At 36.2% G+C, this 27,434-nt stretch overlaps 1 protein-coding gene across 1 annotated transcript; it reads left to right on the top strand.

The window, feature by feature from the left end:
• On the top strand, positions 1–27,075 carry LOC140151459 (dolichyl-diphosphooligosaccharide--protein glycosyltransferase subunit 2-like). Its single transcript, XM_072173807.1, has 15 exons — positions 1–95; positions 4,221–4,414; positions 4,956–5,160; positions 5,878–5,941; positions 6,438–6,558; positions 8,389–8,583; positions 9,803–9,871; positions 10,793–10,917; positions 13,068–13,277; positions 14,564–14,675; positions 15,114–15,311; positions 16,171–16,350; positions 17,550–17,625; positions 19,735–19,873; positions 22,653–27,075. Exons 1-15 carry the CDS (start codon positions 86–88, stop codon positions 22,657–22,659), a joined length of 1,905 nt encoding a protein of 634 aa, XP_072029908.1. The 5' UTR covers positions 1–85; the 3' UTR covers positions 22,660–27,075.
• Positions 27,076–27,434: the final 359 nt, after the last annotated feature.

Here is a 27,434-nt window from a genome sequence, read left to right as displayed (position 1 = left end):
CCTTATTTGACGTTTGACCTCGTTTGACCTACCCAATGTGACCCCACTTAGTGACTTCCTCTTTTGCGTGGCTTACATTTTCAACATGGCGAAAGGTAATTGGTCGACAATTTTCTTCCGATTTTCTCAATATATATTGATGCATGTAGTTTATTAAATGTACTAATATGTAGACCTAACTGTATCTTTTCATGTGGTTAAGTGACGCTGCCGGTCACAAATTTAAACCGCCATTTCCAGGTCTGTAGAGTTTACATTGTGCCACGTGTGATAAACGAAATAAGCTTACAATTTACTGTCATTCATGCATTTCCTTCCTTCCTTAAGCTTCCTGGATCTTCTTGGATCTTGGATGCTATACCTCCAAATACTCCCTGCAGAAGTTTTAACTGGAGGTGTGATTGAGAGGTCTATTTTTGGAGTCTCTCTGGGCCTTCCTTTTAGTTTACGTGCTTACCTCAACATGCTCAACTTTTTGATATTAATTATCATGACATGATTCATGTTTTTTTACTGAAGTTTGGCTGGTTCCCACCAGCGTCATACACGTGACACAGCTAAAATATAAACTGACCGGGAATCGGTGATCATTAAAACGTCAACCGTTTCAAAATACGGAATGACAGTAAACTTATTGGCGAGCGGTCCAAATTTTTAGCCATACATTACAAGTTTATGTGGTGAACTAATGATTCAAGAAATGGGTTTCCTCCCAGATCCAGCTCCCCATATAATGTGCAATATCATGAACATGATCATATTTATGATATTTAATACACTTCTTTTCAGAGAAGAACGACAGACAGTCATGTGACCTGAGACCATAATACCTAAATTTAGGTCTCAGCATGTGACAGTCTTGGCTCAGATTGCACAATCAAACTCCTTAGTTAAAATTATGCAAATTTCCTAGCACTGCACTGCCCCACGCTGAATTTTTTTAACATTTCCGGGATTGGATGATGATAATTCGTCATAAAAAGAGGGGGGTGATACCCTGCAGCCTAAGGCTAATGAAAGTCGAATCCTTGTTTCCCGTTACCCTACTCCGCTCAAAACCAAATTCTGGCCAAATATTTCATTATTTTGAATAAAATGTTGATTTCTAACAAACTTTAACATACCAATAAAAATTGTGGTTTTAAATATATTATAAATATCTTTTTGTGGATTTTCAGGGATTTTCTTTGCAGTAGGAGCATGGTATATGGTTAATAATGAATTAATAATCTACTCAATTCTCTGGCCCGCACTTTTTGATCTGCTCTGATCTCATCCCGTAAAAAATATTGTGAAACTTCTGAAAATAGTTGCACAATCACCTTCATGTGCTTTTAAAACTACATCTGTAAACTACAAACTGTGATTTATCACATGTATACATGGGTAGTTATTGGTTTACACCTGTAACAGATGCAATAATGAAATGGTATAAAATAATGAATAATGAAAAATGAAATGGTCACCTACACAGTAATGAAGAATTGTGTAACGGGAAACAATGAATTGACTTTCACTGGCCTAATCCCCGGACAAGCCTCCGTACACTTCCGGAAATTTGCCGAGGTTCTCGCCTTTGGCTCGCATGTTTTTTCAGGGAGTGGATCATTACCTCACTTACACCTCTGCCTCTTGCATATTGTCCGTCTCCGTTCAAAAACTGGATCCTCCGCAGTAAATCCATCATGACCACTTGAAATAAGCTTCCACACACAAAGTTCCAGCTAAGTCAGAAAAAATATACCATGTCCAACAAAAAATTGTAACCAAAATTACAGATAAATGTATCCATTTCTGCAAAGTACTTGGGTCTGAACATCGGTCCAGCAAACTAAACTTTAACACTCATGTTGACATCATCACCAAGAAAGCCAATGGAACCCGTGCCTTCCTTGGACGTAACTTCCATCGCTGCAGCAGGAAAATCAAGGAGGCTACATATAACACCTATGTAAGACCAATTGTAGAGTACGCTGCAGTGGCCTGGGACCCCCACACCCAGCGCAACATCAAAAAGGTGGAACAAGAATATTCGTCATAGCAGGTACGCACAACTGCAGTGTGAATATATTCAGTTCCTGAAGCACACACTTACCAAGAAGAAGAAGAAGAAATTTATGAGTATCTTCAGTCATTGATATATTGCTCGTTTGATGCCAGAAAAAAGTCCATTTTCAAATGGCAATATTTTCCGAATGGAACCATTGATTTTCATTCTGTCTTCGCCAGGGCCAAGCAGCCATCTTGAATACCGGTATCCCAAAATAAATGAATATGCATATGTCTGAGCCCTGTAAGCAGGGTTCGAATTCGTTTAAAAATTTTGCGTACGCCGTACGGTACAGTTTTTGGTTAAATTCATAATCAGGATACTTCCATAATAATCCATATATACTAAAGCACTATAAAAAGTGCTATGCAAAATTGGGTATCAGTTACTTCAAAAATATGCGATACAGCCAAATTCGAACCCTGCCTGGTCATAAATTCATTCATAAAACCAGGATCGTCTCCTTTACCTTTTAAACATACCCCGTCAGCTGTGTACATCATACATGTATAAAGGGTTAGTCACAGCGCGGGGATTTTAAAATTTTGGATTTATAGCATTTAGCATTACCTATTTAAAGTCTATTTCAACATGGCATTCTGTGACAGCCATGAAAGTTACACTGTAACTTTAACAAGGAAATGTGGGACAGAAATTGTGTCCAGTTGTGTTTCCTGCATTGATTTGAATCACATTTTCCGTTTTTAAAACGATGCTTGAAAGGTCAAGAAACGCTGGTCATGACATCATCACAATGTTCTTTGATTCCTCGTCCATACTCATTTTGTAATATGTTTGTTTGAAACTGCCCATCAGAATGATGTTAAATGGTGCCGTGGTCCCTGTGGGGAATAATTATGTTTGCCATTTGATTTCATAAAATAAAAATCATATGGAATTTTAGAGAAGATGTATCATGGCTACCATCAAATGTAATTTTGTCGAGTGATGCTCATATTTATGTTCTGAAATGCAAGCTTATAATCTTCAATTATTGCCGGTGAAATCCGCACGAATAGCATTGAATTAATATAGTAGTTTGGTAGGTAAATTTTCTGATTTTTTTAAAACCCCACTCACAGGCCTGATTTGTGTCGAGTCCTATTAAAATGAGTTCCAATGTAGGGTGTGTGGGGGTGGCTGTCTGTACAAAAAATGTTGACCTTTTTACAAAACTAGAGCGATAACCGCACCATAGCTGAACCATGTGGCTTCGGCAGTATATTGTGGTAGGCCTATACCACTGTCACCCGGAGTCTGTAATGGACATAATCTCGAAATGCTACGAAGGTATGACCGCCCGAGTGGTGTTAATGAAAGAGGAAAAGTAAAGAATATAAAATAAACTAGAGCAACTGTGCCCTTTGCAAGGGCACAAGGTAAGTTATGCGGATGACTGTGATGATCTGATCAAGCAGCAATACTGTGCAGGATAGTATGCATTTAAATTTCAGCTCAATTGAAGCATTTTGAAAACTTGACCATTGACCCCTTTATTGCCCCTTAATGACCTTAAATGAATTTTAAAATATTTTCCACATGTTTAGAATGTCATAAGGATCATTGTGTTTAAATTTCAGCTCAATCGGAGCATTTTGGAAAACTTGACCTTTGACCCCTTAATGACCTTAAATGAATCTTAAAATGTTTTTAAAATGTTTAGAATGTCATAAGGATCATTGCATTTAAATTTCAGCTCAATTGGACCATTTTGAGGACCTTGACTTATGACCCCTTAATGACCTTAAATAAAATTTTAATGTTTTAAACATGTTTAGAATGTCATAAGGATCATTGCATTTAAATTTAAGCTCAATCGGAGCATTTCGGTTGAAATGACCTTTTTTGACCCCTGGATGACCTCTGATGTTTGGAAATATTTTTATTACCGTGTATTCTTTGTGTTTTCATTTTTCATAATGACACCACTCATGGGGTCATACCTTCGTGGCATTTAGAGAGATGTCCATTTCAGACCAAATGGTTAGTCAGTTAGTAAGCTAGTAAGTAAGCTAGTAACATTCACTCATATAGGCTGATACCATTTCATGGTTCAGCAAAAATTGAGGCTTTGCCAATCTCCTGTGACTGAATATTTATACATCTTTGTGTTGAGAAAATGTGTTGAAATGACTAATTATTAAATATTGTTGTTTTTGTTCACCTGTAGGTGTGACTTTGCTGATAGTGTTAGTATGTGGTGTTGTGGGCCAAGCATTGAGTCCACTATATATACTATCCTTAGATGATCAAGCCAAATTAAAGGCTGTCTTTGAGCAGGCTCAGCCATTCACAGACCTTGCCAATGCACACTACTCAATTCTGGGCCTCAAACTGTTCAGTGCCACCATCCCCAAAGCTCAAGTAAGTGTGTATTTAATAACTTTTTGATACATAGTGTAGCCAGAACTGTAACTTTCCCGGAAAATTCCTGAATGCCAGAAATTGGTCCATACAAAAAGAATTCACAAAATTATAATTTAAAAAAAATTAATGTTTATTGCCGCATACAAGCACTTGATCGTCTATCCAAAAGCAAGGCCAGTTCAATTTTCTGGAACCAACACCTCTGTTACATATCTGTGTAATCTGTGTTTGTGCCTAAAATTCCAGTTATGTCAAAGGAGCCCCTGTGCCAGTAGGCGAATCTTTACGGTAGTCAAGGTTTAAAATTAAAGCAACAACATGCAAATACGTTGTTGAAATAGATAACATTTTGTGTCATTTGACTTAGCATGTATTGATATTTATTGATGGGCAGTGTGATGTGCATTTACATAAAAAACAAAAGAAAAAACATGCACCAATCTCCAGTTTCCTGTTCTTGGTTCTTGCAATGTCATACATGTAACAAACTGTGTCTCCCTGTTTCCTAGTTTAATTGTATTAATATTGTTTGATGCAGGAGGCATGTACCTACTTGAAAGCTACAGTAGACACTAGTAATGTCCAAAGTGTTTACCATGCTACATCAGCAGCTAAAGCGCTGGGAAACTGTCAGCTGCAAGTCAGCAGTGCACAGCAGGTGTTGAGTACAGCCATCAATGATAGCACTGATGTGGCTACTATATTCTATGCAGTATCAGCACTAACCACCTTAGGCCTACAAAGTAAGTATTTCATAACATATCAGCAGTGTTAGAAATAAGCAACAGTACGTCTGAAAGTCGACAAACCCTCAATTGTAATTTTGATAGACAATAAGCCCTTTCGCAATTTCGGAAAATTGCAACTGCGCATGCTCAGACATCGTCGCACAGTTCTTCGACAAGAGATAAACAGAACCAATATCCCCCATTGAAGGCCGTGTGAATGAAGTGCAACTCATCCCCTGTGATTTTTCTTGTCTTAGCCATTTGAAACAATCACAATCAATATGCAAGTATTGAGAAGACATCTGGACCAGAGAATGTGAAAAACACAAGTTGGTAGCATTTTTTTAAAAGTGCAAAGTTCACTCCCATTGAAATATACTGCACGAGTCACTGTGTTTATCTCCAATTCTTTTCATGGATATTACCCACAATGCACTCTGTTCTGAAATTGCGAAAGGGCTTGTGGACATAATCATGTTTGTGGTGTTAGTAATTGACATTGGACTGGCCAAATTATTATAAAAGACAAACATTCTTTGCAAATTGGATTTAAGTCACACATGATCACTCAACATACTTGGCACTGGTTTAGTAATACTTTAAGCAGAAGAACTTGATAGAAGATTTCTTCGTTTTGCTGTTTCCATAATAGCACTGTTTTTTCTATACAAAATATATGTTACTAATAATACTATGTGCACACATGTGACATGTTTGTTTGTTTGCTTTCAGTCAATGCTGCTGATGTAATTAAAGCATTGGATGCAGCACTTAAAAAGGATGATGGAGTATTAGCGTAAGTTGACAATCATTTCAAACATGACATTATTATTCAAATTAATCTATAAATAATGCTTTAAGATAAGTGGAATGGCAGGATCCTTAGCCATTTAACTAAAAAACGATTTATTAAATATTGATCTTATAGGAAATGAAACAAGTCAAAGAAGCCAATAATCACTTTATTTCTATAGGTCTTGCTGATGTTGTTGAGGCCAATAATATGTCAAATGAAAGTTTTGGGGTGCTTTCCCTCACCTGAGAACAATGATACGTGGAAAGAGCACCCCTTTAATCAAGCTTGGGATTACCTTTTATAGAACCCATACTATTCCTCTTGTGTGTCAGCTTTATTTGTTGTAATATTTGAGTGCAAATACAACCAAGTCATGCTCCCCTCTAACTAAAAGACAGGGATGCACACAGTATATTGATGTGAATGTATGAAAAAAAGTTAACAATTCATTTACACATAAATTATTATTATGTATGGTATATATTTTTGTTTTCAGATCCAGCTATGCTCTTCACATAGCAAACATGCTACCCAAAGACACGAACGTAGACAAATATTTTGAGTTAATAGAAGATGTAGTTGCACAAGCAGATGAAGTAGATGAAAAATATTTACAGGTAGGTCGATAGCTAGGACTTGTCCAGTTCCCTGTGTAATGTTGTGTAGAAATGCAATCATACTTATGAATAACATTACCCAGGGAGCACTGTGCCCCCTTATGACATGCTATATAATATTGCACTCCCATATATTGGCATGTGTCATGTGCCTGTCAATAGACCCCATTTATTTAAAATAAATACACCCCAATGTCATTATGATGTGTGCAAGCAAACCCAATGACCTCCCCTTTTATTTTTGTCATTACTTCAGTATAGTTTCAACTCAGGAATCACGCTGTAACTGAACTAAACTGAACTAATCCATCCTTCTGTTTTATCAATGCTGACATACAAATTTGAATTGAATCCTATTTCACTGTCTGTCACCCAGTAACCCCTTATATATTATAGCAATCCACACTGATGTCCCCTATTTTGGGGGTAAAAAATCCTACCCCGATAGACCTGTACAGTGATACTCCAATAGGCACAGGTACATCACTTCATCGAGTGCCCTAGTAGTGTGAATTAATTATTTGTAACAAATTATTTGTTCTTATTCTGTGTATCTTTGTCATTCCAGTTTGATAGTTTAGGGCATACAGCTATTTTTGTAGATGGTGCATACAAATTATTTGTTCTATTTTATGTATCTTTCACATTCCAGTTTGATAGTTTAGGTCATACAGCTATTTTTGTAGATGGTGCATACAAATTATTTGTTCTATTTTATGTATCTTTCACATTCCAGTTTGATAGTTTAGGTCATACAGCTATTTTTGTAGATGGTGCATACAAATTATTTGTTCTTTTTATGTATCTTTCTCATTCCAGTTTGATAGTTTAGGTCATACAGCTATTTTTGTAGATGGTGCATACAAATTATTTGTTCTTTTTATGTATCTTTCTCATTCCAGTTTGATAGTTTAGGGCATACAGCTATTTTTGTAGATGGTGCATACAAATTATTTGTTCTTTTTATGTATCTTTCACATTCCAGTTTGATAGTTTAGGGCATACAGCTATTTTTGTAGATGGTGCATACAAATTATTTGTTCTTTTTATGTATCTTTCACATTCCAGTTTGATAGTTTAGGGCATACAGCTATTTTTGTAGATGGTGCATACAAATTATTTGTTCTTATTCTATGTATCTTTGTCATTCCAGTTTGATAGTTTAGGTCATACAGCTATTTTTGTAGATGGTGCATACAAATTATTTGTTCTTATTCTATGTATCTTTGTCATTCCAGTTTGATAGTTTAGGTCATACAGCTATTTTTGTAGATGGTGCATACAAATTATTTGTTCTTATTCTGTGTATCTTTGTCATTCCAGTTTGATAGTTTAGGTCATACAGCTATTTTTGTAGATGGTGCATACAAATTATTTGTTCTATTTTATGTATCTTTCTCATTCCAGTTTGATAGTTTAGGTCATACAGCTATTTTTGTAGATGGTGCATACAAATTATTTGTTCTTTTTATGTATCTTTCACATTCCAGTTTGATAGTTTAGGTCATACAGCTATTTTTGTAGATGGTGCATACAAATTATTTGTTCTTATTCTGTGTATCTTTGTCATTCCAGTTTGATAGTTTAGGTCATACAGCTATTTTTGTAGATGGTGCATACAAATTATTTGTTCTTATTCTGTGTATCTTTGTCATTCCAGTTTGATAGTTTAGGTCATACAGCTATTTTTGTAGATGGTGCATACAAATTATTTGTTCTTATTCTGTGTATCTTTGTCATTCCAGTTTGATAGTTTAGGGCATACAGCTATTTTTGTAGATGGTGCATACAAATTATTTGTTCTTATTCTGTGTATCTTTGTCATTCCAGTTTGATAGTTTAGGGCATACAGCTATTTTTGTAGATGGTGCATACAAATTAGCCGCCAAAGTAGACAAGACTCCACTTATTACAGAGGATCAAGCAGTTATGTTTGCTAATTATGTATTGAGTAGAAAGTCAACACAGACTGTGAGGAATGCCTATTATGTGTTGCTGGCAACAAAAGCATTCTCCAGTAACAAAGTAAGTGTAAGGGTAAATTACTTCTATAATAGAGGTTATCCGTGTTCTATAAGCTGCATATCCTACCAGCGACTCCTATACCTTGTTTAGGACTTTCAAAAAGAAGTACCTGCATGTGCAACCACAACTATTTCAAAATAGCCCGCCAAAGTCATGCAGGTAACTCCGAGGTCGTGCATTGATTTAGTTTGAATGAGGAATACTACGGGAACCAGCGCCTTTTGTTAGAAGTCACGCATGAGTAAAGTGGATAACCTCTATAGTACTTTAAAAGCATCAGTAATGATCTTATGTAGTTGTGTACTTGCGTAATATTTGTTTGTGTGTGTTGTATACCTTGAATGCCTACATTACTACCCAGTTTCAAACCAACCACTTTTTGTCAGTGGGAGCTGGTGGCATAATGGTGAAGACATCTGTCTAGTGATCAGACAGTAATGGGTTCGTACCCTGCGCCGGTACATTCCCTTGCTTTTTTTCCAAGTTGTGTTGTGTTTATTTGTTGGTCTTGTAACACTTTGGGTTGGTTAATTGAACTGTTCTTTCTTTCTTTTTTTAAGTATAAAGGGAAAATATCTCACTTTAATTTAATTGTCTTTATTTTGCAAACAAACCAGTAAATGTTTATTTCATATTCTGTAAAAAGAAGTAGATTTTCTGAAGCCTAATTTGCATGAATAACCACTTTTAAATTGATAAAACATCTCCAGTAGTTGTAAGGTAGAAAAGTGAAAGCAGATGTACCATGTGGCATGTCTGATGGGAGAAGCAGTGGGGAGGAGTTGGCCTCAATGATAAAAAAGAAAAGAAATATTTCCTGTTTCTTAGTACTGTTTAAATATGCACACATTCAGTAAACACCTTGATTTGGGTATAAAATAGTGTTCAATTGCAAGTGAACCCAGTGTGCACCAACTCTCGCTTTAAAATTTAGTATAAAACTGAAAATTTGTATGCTCACAGATATCCCAGTAAAATTGGAACAACCTTCCGCTCACTTGGTACATTTTTTTCTTTGCCCCCAAAAAAAAAAAAAAAAAGTCCAGGTGCCATGCTACCATAGTAAACATCCAGTATGAAAATTTTGTTTTCAAATCACTCCAATATATCCTCTAAATAGGATATTATTGACAAGAGTTAAACTAGCATGTGATGTGAAAGAGGTTGATTAGAGCTCGAGTCGGTGCTTGTTAATAACCCATCATATTTGTGTTAACAGTTTCAGATTCCAGTTAGTTTTGCCCTATCAGGCTCTATGGCCATTTCATCTACTGAACCCAGCTTGCAGGTAAGACACACTTAATGCTTGCACAGGTTATTATGTGTTTGTATGTTGATTAGTCTGTGTCACTTTAACTCATAAATATTTATAAAGAGTTGTCGGCTATTCCCGGGGGCACTCCAACTTTGGAGGTGACGCGTATGTAGGGCTGTTAAGACCCCTTTTTCAGCATCGCTGTCACCCAAAGACCCCATATTTTTTACTTAACACATGCTCTGTCACCCGAAGACCCCCTATTTTTCCATTTGATCTGTCACCCAAAGACCCTTACAAGTTCAATTTGAACAGCAACTTTCATTTATCACTGATTTTGTTACTTATTTGAAATTTGAAGCCATTTTGAACTAGAAATTCGATTTTCGATGTTTTTGTGGCGCTTTTTCGGCTGTCACCTAAAGATTCCATTCACAGAAATGGTCATGTTCTCACCCAATGACCCCATATTTTTTACATTTTGCTCTCACCGAATGCTAAAAATCATGCTCTCACCCAATGACCCCATATTTTTTACATTTTGCTCTCACCGAATGCCCCTTAGTGCGAAAGTGCCAGCCCTACACCTATATCCATTTCATATTGAAGTGCCCCGGGGCTATTCATCAGTTTGCAGTGATCACAACAATATGGTTGGATGGATGGTGGACTGATGGTATGGCAGTGGCGACGGCAAAGTTGGATCTTCAATTAATCTTAGGTTATTGATTAGAACTGTCTGCTTAGCAAATTAAGATACGTACAAACCTTTCATAAAATGTGATGGCACTATAGGGACAAAGGAACATATGAGAAGTGGGAACCCAAACACACAATCATTTTAAAACCTACTTTGCATTTGAGCTTAAGAAACGAAGTTGGTGTGTCAGTGGTTGTCTTTACCCACTATGAGTATTTGATGTTATTTTGACTAATTTTGTCATTGTATAACAGGTGCGTGTATCCAATCTGATGGCTGGTGATTTAGGTAAACTTACAGTGAAAGCTACATCAGTGACGATCCGAGATGGTAATGATGCACACCTTAGTAACACAGCAATGACAGCCGCCAAAGAACCGTAAGTATTCAGGCATCGACCACCTGGGAACAATAATATTGGCCTAGGCAAACCGTAAGAATATAGTGGTTGGTGATCAGTGTTTACTCAGAGGCAGTATGTCACACTTTTATAACAATACAAGGATGTCTTCCAAACACCTAGGATCATATTTCATTTCATTGCAAATTTATTTATACACAGAGAGGCCCAGATCACCCCCTGAGCTGGTCTTCCTTGGGTTCATGTTTTGCAACAAATAAATATACAAATTACACAATTGTATGTAAATATTAATGTTGCCCTAGCCATATGCAGAATTTTAGTCTTTGGTCATGTTTTTTGAGGTGGGACCCAATTGCGTCACATCTTGCAATTTGTCAACTCCTTTTTTGTATTTCTGATTATATTTCAAAAAGTTTTCACCCAAACCATGTAAAAGTATATATTTTTAGAAAGCACACATTGTCAGGATTGCAAATCTGTTAAGTTTGAGTGGATATACAGGGTGTGCCAAAAATATACAGGGTGATTCCACTGAAAAATACCTAAAAAATTACATTTCTTTACCACTCCAATATTTCTACATATTAAATTGGAAAATGAACTTGATATTTGGAATGTACACAATTAGTCCTTTCATTAAATATTTAGTTTGCACTATATTTGTTAAGCCCATTGTGTTATACAGGGTGTGAAAAAAGTTGTATTTTAAATTGTTTAATTTAATGTAAAATTTCTTTTAGTGCCATTTGTAAGCAAATGCACTTCAAATTTGGAAACAAAATAGTTTAAAGAATTGCTATAAATCACATTTAAATATCCAATTCCATATAGGGTGTTTCAAAAATCAATTTACAGTGAATAAATTGTAACAATGGTACATGTACATAGGCATATAGATGCACAATTAGCCTACATCAATAAACTATTTAACAATAACCAGAGATCAATATGTCATCAGATTAAATCCTTTGACTGCAATAAACTCCTTTGAGAAGATTTATTTGATAGATATTTCAAAGATAAAACAATTTCAAAGATATATTTATGACAGATGAGATTTATTTTCATTCCTTTCTTCATGCATGCAAAATTTAAAAGCCATTGTATTGCATGACACACATTCCCCTGCATTAATTAAAAGCTCGTTAAATCCTTAAATTACTAAGTTTATTAAGATTAGCTAGGCAATTATAGTTATAGAAAGTTAAAAAATGAAATTAACATTGTGCAAATGCATTTTTACTTCTGCTCGGCAACCAAGTTCATAAATTTTATTATTGAACACCAACTTCTCATTGGATTTACACAGAGCTCCTCCTCTACCGGCTCCTCCTCTACGGCTCCACCCCTGGCTAATTAACTTAATTAAGCGGTTGTAATTAATTAATACATTTGTTCAACTGTATTTGTTACTATTTCATTAGATTAATAATTTATCTTCAATTTGAGACCAAAACCGTTTCGTCATGATGGATTTTAGCAAAAATATATGAAGAAGAAGAAATTATTTTTTTGGAAAATGTGACAGCTCCACCTTTTTTGGGTGCCCACCTCCAAAAACATGACCCTTTGTATTATCTGTATATATCTTATGGTGATTTGCACTTATAAGCAGGGATTAAAACTAGCCTGACAATCAGTGGCTTGTAATTTTGCTGTAGGGCTGGAAAAATTACATGGTTGACTGGCTGATGATCATAGCAAGTTACCCTACTCAATAGAGGCCATGCATGCTTTTATCGATTGGCTCCAAACAAAGGATTTGAACCGGGGTCCTTCATCGTAATCATGGCGTAGTGCAGTCCATTCAATCAAATGTTGTCATCAAGGGCATCAACCTATTTGATCGTAGTGCATTTGTTATAATGTGTGAGATGAACTGTCGGCAGGTTGCAATCATGCTTTTGTTTAATGCATTTGAGGAGTCAGCCATATTTACGGTATGATACGTCATATGCACAACCTCTATAAGACTCATGTATGTTAATCAGGTCAAAGTTCCTTCCAGACCGATAACGTTTACTGGTTTGTAAAGTATGTGAAAGCTTGCATTACTGACAATAAAAGACCAGGTGATGCACATCTTGGCAATATGCAACCACGTCTGTATCAAAACTATTGGAAAAAATGTGTACTCACTCAATGATTTGCCTGTTTCCTTGCAGATCTGTATACCAGCTTAACCTGTTGCAGTCCAAACCCGCCCCAGGTTTCTACAATGTAGAGTTAGAAGCTTCACCAGCCAAACCAGACAAACGCCTCATTGGTCTCGGTGATGGCCTGGTAGTTGTCAAGGTTACCACAGAGGTTGCCGTGGAGAATGTGGAGGTGTCCATTGTGGATAAGGATCAGTCTATTACAGCAAAGACTGTCAAGTAAGTTCAACTGATTTGATGTCAAATAGATTTTGAATTGTGTCAAGTCTTGGTCATCCAATGTGTATGTCTAGGGCAAGAGAGCAAACCAAGAGATTGATGAACACCTGTGATTGTTAAGGAGAGAGAGGCTGAAAAATATTGATTTTATTTTCATATATGTGACACGATCTGGTGCATGGGGGCCAAAGGCAGCAAAAATATGGAGTAAAAAAAACCAATAAAATACATAACGCAGAGATGTAAGACTTCGGAAATTTCCTGAATTCCGGAAATGATGCAAAAAAAAAAATTCTGAAAATGTGGAAAAAACATTTTTGTGAGGGGGGTGAACCCCCGCCAGGGGCTCTGCCCCATGGACCCCCGTTGCACGCCTCGGCTGCTCACCTTAGGCTCGCATGATTTTCAGGTAGTGGATCATTACCTCACTTACATCTCTGATAACAAAATACGCAACAAAATACACATCACAAAGCTTCAGAAACTTCATAACTCTGTGCACGTGTGATGATATCTAGCAATTTTGTCCACAGGGAGATTTTAGGGTAATGATGGACTTTGTTACAAGCCAACGTTTAACATGGAGCCACTATCTTACCTCTGTGGTGTTGGTTCCTTCCATGCCGTTGGAGAGCAACTTGTTTTGAGACCCTCTAAGGAGGTGGTTGAATGCCTTGTCATCTCCTTGGTTTTGAAACATACAATGTTTTTTGGTTACTATATATGCACGGAAGACATAAACATAGATGAAAAGCAAAGACAGAGGTGGTAGGCAACTTTGATCAAAAGTCTTACAGTATGTTTTTACATTATAACTTACCTCTAAATCCCACCACAAAGCTTCAGAAACTCTAGTCTATGCTAGACTGTATGTGATAGCCTATTGTTTGTAACTCAAATTGTCCTTTTGCCCCCGTGGAGCAGATCATGTCACATTTACTCAAATTATCAATGTTGTTTTGACTAGCTTCAGGATTTGTTACAGATAGTGAGGATTTTGTAACAAAACTAATTATCTAATAGGGTTTTTGATGTTTGGTTTGTTCTGTTAAAACTCTAATCCTAATGCCCCAGGAGCTTTTTGGCGACGGGAAGGGAAAGAAGGAAGGAATAAAGAGAAAAGAAAGAAAGAAATTGTTTGCTCTGGGTGGGATTCGAACCCGAGAATCATCTCATGCCAAGCACTCGGTCACTTTGCCACGGGTCTTGGCGCTTACTTTATTAGTAAGAATCTGTTGGTGGATTTTAGTTAATGCTAAAATGTGACTTGTTTGTGATGTTTTCAGGGTTGTGCATCCTCGTAAGATAGACAAGGGTTTGGAAGCTGACCACCATCAGAATGTCGTGCTCAAATTCAATTTGAGAGACAAATCTGGACAGCCAATTACTGTCCACCAGGTAAGTCTCAATCAAAATTGTTAGTCGTAAACAAGTAATTCACAACTACATTTCGGTCAGTATCAAAATGTTTTGTACCCCAAGCTTATCCGTGGGAATCGCTTGAGAGTCTGGTGATTCTTGTCAGCTGTTCCTAGCTTACATGCAAACCATGGATGGAGTTCACCAACTTTGATTTGAGAAATGTATGTTAGCTATTAACTACCAATGAAGTAAGTCCCAGGTGGATGACAGAACTTGCATCCATTGAAATAGATGTACATGTTAGGTGGGCTTGGGTTGTGTTTGTGTGTACACTTGTGGGAGTGCGTTGGTGTGCGCCTGCAAATGAGGTTGTTTATGAAGATATGTTGCAAAGAAATAGCACTGAAAAAATATTTATAAAATACAGCAAAGGCAAACAGATTGAACTTGAAATGCACTCGTTTTTGTCCACAGACATTTGTGCGTCTTGCTAATCTGAAGACCGGCCAGGAGGTGATCTTCACCGCTGAGGCTGACAATTCAAAGACATACAAATTCAACCTGGATGTTGCTGAGAGCGGACGAGACTACTTCCAGTACCTCTCAGGAAAGTACACCTTGGAGTTGATTGTTGGGGATGCTGTGGTGCAGAACCCTCTGTTGTGGAACTTGGTAAGTAGTTTTGTCTTACAAGTGTGAACAGTCTCATTTCAGCATGGGAAAATCAAATATTTGTAAATCTGGGGTTTACACTTACAAAACTGTACAGAATTTCATGAACATAAATTTTGCAAATGAAGCAGATTGTATCCAAATAAGGTAGATCGTTATCCAAATTAGGCAGATCGTAAACAGCACCGCTCATTAAATGACATCATCAATGTTTTGGGAAATCCAAGCTCTGAGCAAATCACTCAGTCTCCCGATTGGCAAACATAGACTTGCCATTGCAAATTGATTTGTTGTACAAAGTAGGTTTTACCCCGACAAATTTTGATAAATATTACCAAAGTTGCAGCAATTTTTTCATTGCTGTTTCAAGTCAGTTTTGCTGCTCGGAACTGTAAGTTTTTTAGCAATCGGGTAAGTTTTAAGTGTAAAGTTGAGAGTTGTATTTTATTTTTGATGCCAAATTCAGCTGACAGCATTGCCAAGATGTGTTACAGCACGATCGATATGCTTAGGCCAAATTGTTGTTGCACATGGGCAAAGCTCATTTTAGTGTTGCAATTTCAAAGTGCGCATGCACAGACTGCTGATCGAAATTATCTCTATATAGTGTCAATGGAGCAGATTTGTTAGTAGTTCAGTGTGAATGTATTTGATATTTGGTTGATGGAAACAGGCAATTCATGTATTTAGTGATCTCTTAAAAGAAGGTTAATCTTAACAGTGAATTATTCCCAAGTTTTCCAGGTTGCCATTGTCTTTCTCAAATTTACTACAACTTCAGTCCCCTCAAGTTTTAATTGATGCACTAGTGAAACACAAGCTTGTTAATTTCTTATTTTTGTGATTTTATTTTACAAAGGCTGACGTTGTGTTGAAATTCCCGGATGAAGCAGAAGCCAAGCCAGTGGACAAGACTCGCTACACCGCCAAGCCTGAAATCATCCACCAGTTCCGTAAACCAGAGAAACGCCCTTCTGTGATGGTTTCCAATGCCTTTTCAGTACTTGTTTTTGTTCCTTTGATCATGCTTTTTGCAGTGGTAAGATATTAATTACTTTGCATCCACATACCCCAAAAGATCATTGAAACCCTGTGAATGTGGAGGAATGTTAAAATGTTGCTTACATTCAGTTTAAGATTAGCAATATAATATTTGCTCTCTGATTTCATACAGATGGGAAGAAAGGGGCAACCTTGTATTAAACTTGTAAATATCTTTGTTGGGGTTTGTTAAGTTCCCTTATGAAGTTTAGTTGCGATAAATGCTCAAGACCAACATTTTTTTCCAATTACAATTTTAGTATGAAGCTGTTACAGGTGGGTGACCTGATTGAAAGAAAGCATCCCCCATGTGGCATCTGCATAATCTTATATTTTCTCATAATGCAGTACAATTTTAGGCCCTCAATATTTTTCTGGTAGCCGGTATGAACAAAATATGATGACCTCATCATTTTGGAAGCTATCAACAAGATAAGAATGGAATTGTTTGGGCTTGAATTTGGAAAAATCAATGATATAATGAATATCATGACTCTGTATGTATGATGATATCTAGCAATTTTGTCCACTGGGTGATTTTAGGGTAGTGATGGACTTTGTTACAAGCCAACGTTTAACATGGAGCCACAATCTTACCTCTGTGGTGTTGGTTCCTTCCATGCCGTTGGAGAGCAACTTGTTTTGAGACCTTCTAAGGAGGTGGTTGAATGCCTTGTCATCTCCTTGGTCTTGAAACACAATGTTTTTTGGTTACTATATATGCATGGAAGACATAAACATAGATGAAAAGCAAAGACGGGTGGTACATTATAACTAACTTCTAAACATTACTATAAGGCTTAAAAAAAACCCACCACATTCTACGGGCCCGACCGACCCAGAATATGAGTTTTGGAGATTTTTTTTTAAATTTTGCTAAAATTGTGTTAAATCATCCGCTTTTGGGTCAAATTTGGCTGACCATTTTTAGACAATATGTATATAAAAAATCTTACTATTTTTTCAGACTTTGGGTTTAGTTTTAGCCTACAGAAAAAATTATAAAAAACCACCTGACCAGCCAACTCTACTTGAAAGGTCTGTCTGCCCGTAGAACAGGAAGTACCGTAAAGGTGATGCACTTCATTGCATTCTGACAAAATGTATTGCAAAAAGATCAGGGCTTGATCTAATAATGAAAACACCAATGCTTTCTGCCATTATTAACAGTTTTTATTTTTATCTCATTACGTTTAGTGGGCTAAGCTCGGTGTGAACCTGAAGAATTTCCCAGCCTCTCCATCAGCAATTGGTTTCCATGTAGGATTAGCAGGTAAGCTAATGTCACTGGCAATCCTGTGAGTGATATATCATATCGTTATGAACACGGCAGAGTGCCGAATACGCAAAATTGCTGTTCTGAATAAACGGCGTTTGAAAATATTGGTACTATTCCATTGATCCTTCTAAAAATTTAGAACATTCGTGAGCACTCATTTGAAATGTATATTATAGAAGTGAAAGTACACGAATTATTTACAATACTTGCATGTTCTGAAACAATCGATATATCCCTCAAAAGGCGTTTTAACAGCTATTCGGCTTTATTCCGTATCCAAAATGTCTCAACCACTGCGAAGAGAGAGGTCGAACACGCATTCAACTACGTGTAAACCATAGCACGCATTCTTGATTTGGGACTTTTGTGTAGAAATTACTGGTTGTCCTAAGGCTATGTAGGCTTAACTTGCCATATAAGTTATAAATAGTCATCCCTGTAATATTTAACAAAAACTCGAGGATTTTAAAGCAGAAATAACAATATTAGCCAATATTTTGCGTATGATTTTCCAGGATTTTCCAATTTCACGGGGGCGCGCTCACATTATTAAACCACAGCAATATGATGTGGGGAATGTTTTGTACTTATTTTGGTATCACTGGATAGAAGATACCTACAGCTATACATTGGTATCAAATATATCAGTATAGGACATGTAATATAGAAAATTCGGGGTTTCCCGCTATACAATACTATAGATCAACCTGATTTGTACAGCTAAGTATACGATTCGTCTCTCTGTCAATTCATTTATGGCACTTAGCGCGATTCGTCCAAATCAAAATTTCAATAACTACATCGAGGAGTAAGATTTACCATTAATTTTTGGTGGAAATAAAAGACAACCTGAAACATAATCATAAGCATACAAAAACTCAATTTACTCAAAATTCTCGATTCGTCACTCTGCCGAATTCATAACGATATATTTGATGAACTTGGAATCTATTGGCGATGTGATCTGTTCAACTTGAACCAAAAAAGGGAATTGTGAAATAGAAATATGTATCTGTAAAATAGCGAGTAAGTAACAAAATGTTGCATAAGAAATTGTACATTATAAAAGCTTGTGACTTTTACAATGAAGTGTGCTAAGGATGTCAACAATAGTACTTTTTTTTCTCAGAAAGTAGGTACTGATGATAATTTCAAATTATCAATATTAAAATTAATTATGTTATTTGTCCAGAATACTATCATGTATCATTTTCAGCTGTTTTGAAGGGCAAAAAGGTACAATTTCTCTATTTCAGTGCTAGTAAGCAAGTCCTCATATTCCCTTGAGTTTCAGTTGGTCAGCCCAAGTTCTAGTTACTACTGACCACCACTGACTAGTGTAGAGAATCCCCTGCCAGTGGGGTGCATCAACGGCAATGTTGACATTAGGTTGACATCAACAGTGAAATGTCAACCATTTCAATTTTGGGTTGAAATTGGGTTGAATTGAACTTCAATGTTGTTTCAAGGTTGAAATGTTAACTTGTGCCTGTTGGGTAGGGTGATTTTAGTGTAGTGATGGACTTTTGTACAAGCCAACGTTTAACATGGAGCCACTATCTTACGTCTGTGGTGTTGGTTCCTTCCATGCCGTTGGAGAGCAACTTGTTTTGAGACCTTCTAAGGAGGTGGTTGAATGCCATGTCATCTCCTTGGTTTTGAAACATACAATGTATATTGGTTACTTAGTACTAATACTGAACACATTTTTTAAGAAGCACTCTCTGTGACAGCCTGGGAGCACTCTTTGCGGCAGCCTGAGAACGCTGTACAGTAATTATACAAGCCAAATAAAAATTACAATGATATTACTCATTGGTTATTACCGTAAATATATATGGAAGACATAAACAAAGAGCAAAGACATCGGTTGGTAGACACGCTGATCAAAATATGCAACATTAAAAATAATTAAAAATCAAACACGTGATTGAAAAAGATCAATTAGATTTTTGCACCTGTAAAAGAAACGTGACGCCAATTTGATATCGCATTGTGTGACCAATTGAGTAACATCTTATTGATATCATGTATACGTTTTAATGGTTAGTGCATCCTATTAGAAGTTAACCATTCTGTGTCTACTTTTGCCATTCCTTGCAGCAATTTTTGGTCTGTTCTACTGCTACTGGTGCTACTTAAACATGTTCCAGACTCTGCGCTATTTATCAGTTATAGGCTTTTTCACCTTCATCTGTGGACATCGTTTACTTAGTCATATTGCCGCCAGCAAAAGCAAAAGGTGAGTACATATCGTTTAGATATTTTTTGCATACTGGTGAATCCAAGAGAACTGTAAACCATGCATATTGTGGAGTGCTATAGGCGATTTGCAGAGCACGGATAGTGAACATGGCAAAATTAGCTCTGCACAGCACTGTAAAAAAACAACTTTGCTCTCTGTATAGTACTAGTAGTATAGTAGTCAGAATAATACGAAGGAGTGCAGACATTTGTCACATATGATATGAAATATCTGTTGCAAACAATTTTGGTCAATATAGTGGTTGATTAGTGACACGATCCTTCCACTCGTCTATAGTGGGAACCATAACCATTTGTGGATTTTTCAAAGACCCTCTTTGCCAGGATTTCTCATCAAATGAACCAAATTTGAAGAGGTCAAAATTGAAGGGTTACAGAACCCCTTTCTAATATTCTTAAATTAAGACATAAAGAAGTCCCGACGACCTGTAAGGCTACTATTTGGTAAATGTGGCTGCAAAATCTAGAAGTTTCAACAACAACATACGCTATATTTTGTCATTGACAAAAACTGAACCACAACAATTCCATGAACTTGCAGAAATGGATATTCGGGGTTTTGAAATAGAAAACACAATGGGTTTAACAACTTCTAATCAGAAAATTGAATACCTGAGTGGAAGAAGGGCCCAACTCCAATTTTTTACAAAAATGAGTTAGACCCACCATTTTATTGCCAGCAGACTGTTCTTCCTTGTGTGTGAAAGATGAGCCAAAATTCACTCTCTAAATAGTCTTCCATGTATACTTAATCATGGTTTTCATGGAAAAAGGCCCAACTCCATGGAGTTGGGCCCTTCTTCCACAAATATTGGATTAAAGATGAATTTTGTTCATCCATGAAATCTGCTTTTCACTACAATATATTTTTTTCTTAACATATTACATGATTCTACTTGCGCAATTAATGGATAATTACCAAATTTCTGTAGCTATTTATAACACATCTGCTAACAGAACTGGCACTTGCAGTATATTAGTGGAAGAAGGGCCCAACTCCATCTCGTATTAAGACCTGTACCGTTGCCATGGAAACATACATAATTTTGAATGTATGTAATATTGTATGTTCATTTATTAAAGGTCCCCTGAAGATGAAAACATTCTGTCTATAAAACTTTTCCAAATATTAAGTTTTTTCTTAAGGGATCTAAAATGAGCGTTTATTGCGTTTCGACAGTATTTTTTGTGGGACATAAGAGCACCTCAGACCTATCGAATTGCATTCTGAATACGAAGCATGTCTTTCTGATATCAAATAATTTTCATTTTTTGAAAATCACAATATAATACAAATTTTCTGACAAATTATAAAAATTTGATATTTTTCAAATTTTTGATATATAACAGTCCTCGAAGTAAATTATATAAATCTAATGTTATATTCTTAAAGTGTATGTAGCAGGGAGGAAATGCCGACGGTCAATTGAAAATTTTGACCTTGCATATTGAAGATATGGATTTTTTCCCAAAAAGACATAATTTTTTTTGGTGTTTTGGGAAAAAAATCCATATCTTCAATACGAAAGGTCAAAATTTTCAATTGATCGACGGCTTTTCATCCCACCTTGTCTTGGAAACCTTTTGTACCGAATAGTACATAGTATATGTTAGCATGTATAATGTAAACTATACCTTTTTGTATTTCATCAATATATTTACTTGATCAATGTAAGGCTAATGGAACTCGATTGTTAGTTTCCTATTGACCTCCCGCATCATCTTTTCAATTTGACCAAAACTTTCATTATTTTTATTAAAAAGTCAATTATCTGAAAATTGAGATGGAACTAATCAAAATTGAAACTCTCAAAATGTCTGACATACCCTGCTGATCATAATCAGCCGTTTTTCTTAGTTGTAGGGGTAGAAGATGTGGTAAATAATGGAAATTTACGGATTACCTCATCGTGTTTCTGGTGATTACAAAAATTGCAAATTTCTTTTCATCTTAATTTTTAAAAATAAAATCTTTTCTCAATCTGTTGCAAAATGTTTGTGATGATGATCTAAGCATTAATACCCGTTTTGAAATGGTCTTTCATCAACAATATATACTTTGGTACTGGTGGTGGGGTACCTAAATTTGGAGAAAGCTGTTCATAAAATCATTGATTTTGTTGACATAATGGATAATGAAAAGAGACCGAATAATGAATAATGAAATAGCGACCTCATCCTTTTTTTCAAACATCCAATCGGAAACTAATAATCGAGTTCCATTGGCCTAATGTAAAACAATTTCATGTGATGTATGGTTTTGTCTTTGTTGTATTATTTGTATGTTTTTTTTTCCTCTTTGAGCACAGGAAATAAAAGCCCGTTTGGGGCATGAAAGATAAAAAAAAAAATAAGTATAAATCATCAGATTTCTAAAGTTTACTTCAAGTACTGTTAAATATCAAAAATATCAATTTTAATGATTTGCCATAAAATGTGTATTAAATTGCTAATTTCAAAAATCAAAATTATTTGATATCAGAATGACATTCTTCGTATTCAGAATGCAATTCGATATGTCTGATGTGCTCTGATGTCCCAAAATAAATACTGTCCAAACGCTCATACCCCAGCCCTTAATATCTCAAAAACAGTTTTGATGGAGTTGGGCCCTTCTTCCACTCAGGTATTCAATTGCATTCTACAGATTCTATTTTCCCGGCTCCATGAGCCTCATGTGAATGTGTCAAGTACACTCATCTTCATCTGGTTTAGTTTATACTTACAATATTTGCCCCTGCGTCTTTTTCTTGCAGACATTGATGGGAAATCAACCACACACACCACTCACTCATGGAGACAGAGCTTTCATCACAATTAACACAATTTTATCAGGACCTTTTTTATACTAAAAAAAATTGTGAGAACCTTGGCCAATCGATTACAATTTTGCCCCTTTGTATTAATTGAGCAACTGAGATTTTAAGCAAACAACACAACTATAGTTTGATCAGCTTGTAATCGGCGAGCCTTACAACATCGCGGATTAATATCAATATATTTTGTTTTGAGAATTGTCTTGCCAGAAGCATCACAAGTTATTAATCCCATACTTTCTACTTCCTAAAATGCAAAATATAGACCATACAGGTAAACTATATCACTCAGGGGTGTGAGAGTTCAGATTAAAATCTGAATTCAGATTTTTTGATCTTGATATTTATCTCTTTTTCTACACTTTCTCTGTACAAAAGTATAGGAGCTTGCCAAATTTCAGACTTTTTCAGATTTTTTCAGATTTTTTTATCTGTGGTCACTCACACCCCTGATCACTCCTAACGTCGGTCTACTTTTCGGCGTAGTGGTATAAGCCCAACAATTCCCACCGATTAGGAGCTGATCAAATTATAGACCTAAACACTTTTTCTATAAAACATGTTTGTCTTTGTATGCACTTGTGAAAGTGTTTGTTCATTGTTAGCAGAAATTTATGGGTTTGTTATTACCACTTTTGTCTAAATGTGAAGTTTGATTTTACCAAACAAGTGCTATCATGACGTCATGAACACTGGATGAATCCTAGGTAGCTATTAACTGTCACTCTTATAATATATGGAGTGTCTTGGGCGATTCTCAGAGCATGTGCAGCGATCAAGGCAAAAAACAGCTATAACGTTACCCTGTATTGTCAATATCATAATACAAAGGGGTTATGGTTTGTAGCTTTCTGCTATTCTTTGTTATACAGTGATCACAACGATAATGAGTCTGTTATTGTAACAATGAAGGTTTTCTGCACTACATATTTTTACCAACATATTGGTAATAATAAGTTGGATATTCAAGGACATTTCATTGAATTGGAATCAATTGCAGTTTAAATCAAATAATCATAAATAGTAAGAATCCAGACAGGTCCATGCACAGTTGATATATCACACACACACTACCTGTACTGTCCTGCAGCCCGCCATATCCAAGTGTGGTCATCAATCTCCATGAGGCTATTGTGCAAAAATCCTTCAATTAAATTCCCAAGTACTTCACCACAGTACATATAGATATCAATGTTAAATGTTTAATTTTTTCTGAAATTTTGTGTGTGCAATTTGTAGTTGTTGACAATATCATCATGAATCCTTTTTTTCTTTGCTAATCAAGTAATAAAGTAAATAGTTCAGTTGTGGTATAAATTGAAGCATCATTGGTGAGTAGATTCATCAGATTGGTTGATCAACAGATTCTCAAGTTATTCTTGTCTAAACCAATAGTTGATTTTAGTCACTATTTTGATATTTTATCCATTTCATCAGAGAGTTGTATGTATCTCATCAGGGCATTTCACTTTTTTTAATGAACCCTCTGATAAACGAGGTATCATTGGTTTTGACAAGCAAAACTTGAAACTTCTTAAGCATTTGTTGAAAGCAGATTTACTGGACAGGTGCTCATGCACGCTAAATTGTAACAAGTAGCAAACTATGCACTTGCCATGTATAGCATTTGATTTACTCACCAACAGAAAAGCTAGTCAGAAGGAGCAGATATGCTTGATGTGAGACACAAGTGTTACCAAACTGAACTGTTTGCTAGTGGATAGAAAATAATTGCAAGGGAATGAATGACCTTTTTTTGTTACTGTGCCAATTACTTTTGTCGTAGTCTTGAGCACTCTGTACTGACACATGTTCTTAAATGTAATGTCAGGAAGAGATGCAGTGTTGATCTTGGTGTAGCATATATTGAATGCAGCACCTTAAAGTTTGTGTTATATTGATAATGAAGCATGATAACATGTATTATGAGCTCACTTTGTGATCCATGACACTGGTAGATGTATGTAGCCAGATGTACACTCTTTGCTAGTCTCTGGTAAAGACAAATCATGCTTCATGGAATGACAAGTGCTGGAGAGGCTAGACCAGGGGTTCTCAATTATATTTGTGGCTGAGTAGCACAGAGGGCCAAACACATTTCATCCATGTTTGAGAGCCAGATACACATTTCATCCATGTTTGAGAGCCAGATACACATTGTTTTGCTACGTTTACAGTGTATTTTAGAGCTGCTCAAAGGCCAACGACCATTAGTCTGCAGACTGCCTTTGAGTGAGAACCCCTGGGCTATACCATTTTTCTCCCTGATGTGGCAGTGACATCAGTGCGCATTTCATTTGGGCAGATTCTCAAAAGTGCTGGCGTGCGCACATACACGCTTAAAAACACCGCTCGCGAAACAGCTGCCTTGATTGGTTGACGTCACTGCCACATCGGTGACAAATATTTTAGACCTACAATTCTTACATGGAACATCAATGCTGACCCCTATGCATGAAATCTGTGCATAAATGAGGTCAGCCTTGTTGCTCTTAGTTGAATTTTAAGGAATTTGTGAAGAAGTTGACGAAGGAGATATTCACCACTATACTAAATCTAGGAAAGAATTACAAAAAATGGTATTTTGAAAAAAATTGTTTAGGATCAAAAAATATTTTGGAAAAATACCAAGGAATTGTAATTCAAGAAAAAGTTAAAATTGTAGTCTGCAAGTCTGCAATGTAAACAAAATGAAATATAAATAAAAAAAATGAAAAAAAAAAAAGAGGCAGGGTGGGAGGGCGGGAAATAAAAAATGCTCTTGTACCATTGAAAATAGTTTGTATATAGGTTAGTAATTCTGGTCTTATCCAATTACAGCAGCAATGCAAACTCCGTAAGTGGTGGCAAACCCAGGATTTTTATAGACCTGTGCATATTTTTAAAAGATGGACCAAAAGTGGATTTTCATGTGCTAAGTTGGACTTGGGTTCGATAGTGGATATTGTAAGGATGATAACTTCAATAGTTAAATTTGATTATCCAAAAGTGCACCGTATTAGCAGTCCTTTTATCTAATTTTTTCTGGGGGATTCAGAATGCAGATCCTGGTTATGCCACTGCTGAGGAGTATCTAAAAGAGGAATTGTTAGAAATTTCGTCCAGAAACTCATACTAGCACTCTCAAAATCTGTAGGAAATAGGAGCAGAATTAAAGGGCAATGATAATCAGATATGACTAAATAGTAGTAGCTTATTTTGCTTTCAGTTGGGTGTGGTTTTCTCTTTGATGGTTTGTGGGTATTTGCTGCAATATCCTGTAATACCCTGAGTAAGGCTATCCTGTTGATAATGGCCCTTGCAAAGGACTAATGCAGGATATTGCAGGTATTTTTATAGAAAATGAAAAACAAGTGCCAACCCGTGTCATGTTCTGCCTGAATCAGTGGTAGAAATCCTATTTGGTTCATTATAATTTCAAAATTCTTGTGGTTTTCATTGTGCTGATGAATCCAATCTTGATGTAAAGTGGGCAGTGGAAGAGTGTATTTGAGTGTAAAAATGTTTGTTCTTTGGAGGAAATTTTAAGATGTCCTGTTTTCTGAAACTGGACTCCTTTTGTTTGAAAAGTGTAAAAGTTTTCTTAATGTATGCATTGCAAGCTACTGAAGGGGAACCATTTGTAAAACTACTTCTTGATACTTGAGTACTTCTTCCAGTGCACACTTCAATTGTATCATTATCAAACCTGTATGTAGGTTTATCTTGCCTTAGGATGTGAATACAACATTATGGAAAATACAGAGGTGTCATATTTATGCATTGTTTTTGATTTCATATAGACTAGGACAACGTGTCATAGATTCCTTCCATACATTGTTAGTTTGGCACAATCAGTTGTGAAAAATGTTGGCTTATTTTATGACATGTGATGCAAGCAGGTCATTAACAGTAGCTGAATGTGACCAATCACTTTGCAACTGGTTGTTTTTTCTATGACAAATATGCTGACGTTCACACAAGATGGAACCTTTACATGGATCTGCCATGTTGTTAACAAAATGAGGTTCTCCCTGCAAACACAATGTGCAAAAAACTGTTTTTATTTTTGGCACTTTTCTAACAATGCACCAGAAGGCAAAGTGTACAAGGTGATCAAACGTAATGTGTTTGAAAGGTGTACGCATACACGACACACATGTGGGTATAATCTCGTTTTGAGATGACCATCCAAAGGGCCAATTAGAGGTTCAGCAACAGTTTGTGTTTTGAGCAGTATTGTGTCATGAAAATCATTTGAAGGTGAACACTGTTATTGGGCACACTTTTATTGCTATACTTCATATAATTTATTTTCTAATTCATATCTTGTATAATGATCTGGTCAATTTTCAATAAAAACCATGGGTATGGCTAAGGTTTACATTTTGTGTTGGTTTGAATTTATTGTGTGAACTGCAAAGTGAAATAAATTATAAGGTTGCAGGAAATATTTAACAAATATGACCTGCCACAACAATATGGTATCCAGGCTGACTGAGTTGATGGCTTTGTTTGCCACGCGCCTGTGCAAACCAGATGTATTGTCTGTATGTCCTTTTGAGTGTGGGCACAATGGGAATTCTCAAAGGAAACAAAGGCCAACACAGTAGCCAGGGCGTTTGGAAACTACCAACTTGCAACTTTACGCTAATTTCGTGGTGACAGGTCACAAATGGGAAGTAAAAAGATTAAAACTTTCAACTGCACTCACCAGGTTATTTTCCCAAATATTTCAGAACC

Source organism: Amphiura filiformis, chromosome 4 (assembly GCF_039555335.1).
Source record: "Amphiura filiformis chromosome 4, Afil_fr2py, whole genome shotgun sequence".
Lineage (NCBI taxonomy): Eukaryota > Metazoa > Echinodermata > Ophiuroidea > Amphilepidida > Amphiuridae > Amphiura > Amphiura filiformis.
Note: the sequence above shows the minus strand (reverse complement) of the source record. Positions and strands in the feature narration are given on the sequence as shown.

What these genes read in the sequence shown, in the direction of transcription:
- LOC140151459 (XM_072173807.1), top strand. An exon ending in AGCCAATTACTGTCCACCAG is followed by an intron (nt 14,676 to 15,113) that starts GTAAGTCTCAAT and finishes TTTTGTCCACAG; the next exon opens with ACATTTGTGCGTCTTGCTAA. An exon ending in TGATCATGCTTTTTGCAGTG is followed by an intron (nt 16,351 to 17,549) that starts GTAAGATATTAA and finishes CATTACGTTTAG; the next exon opens with TGGGCTAAGCTCGGTGTGAA.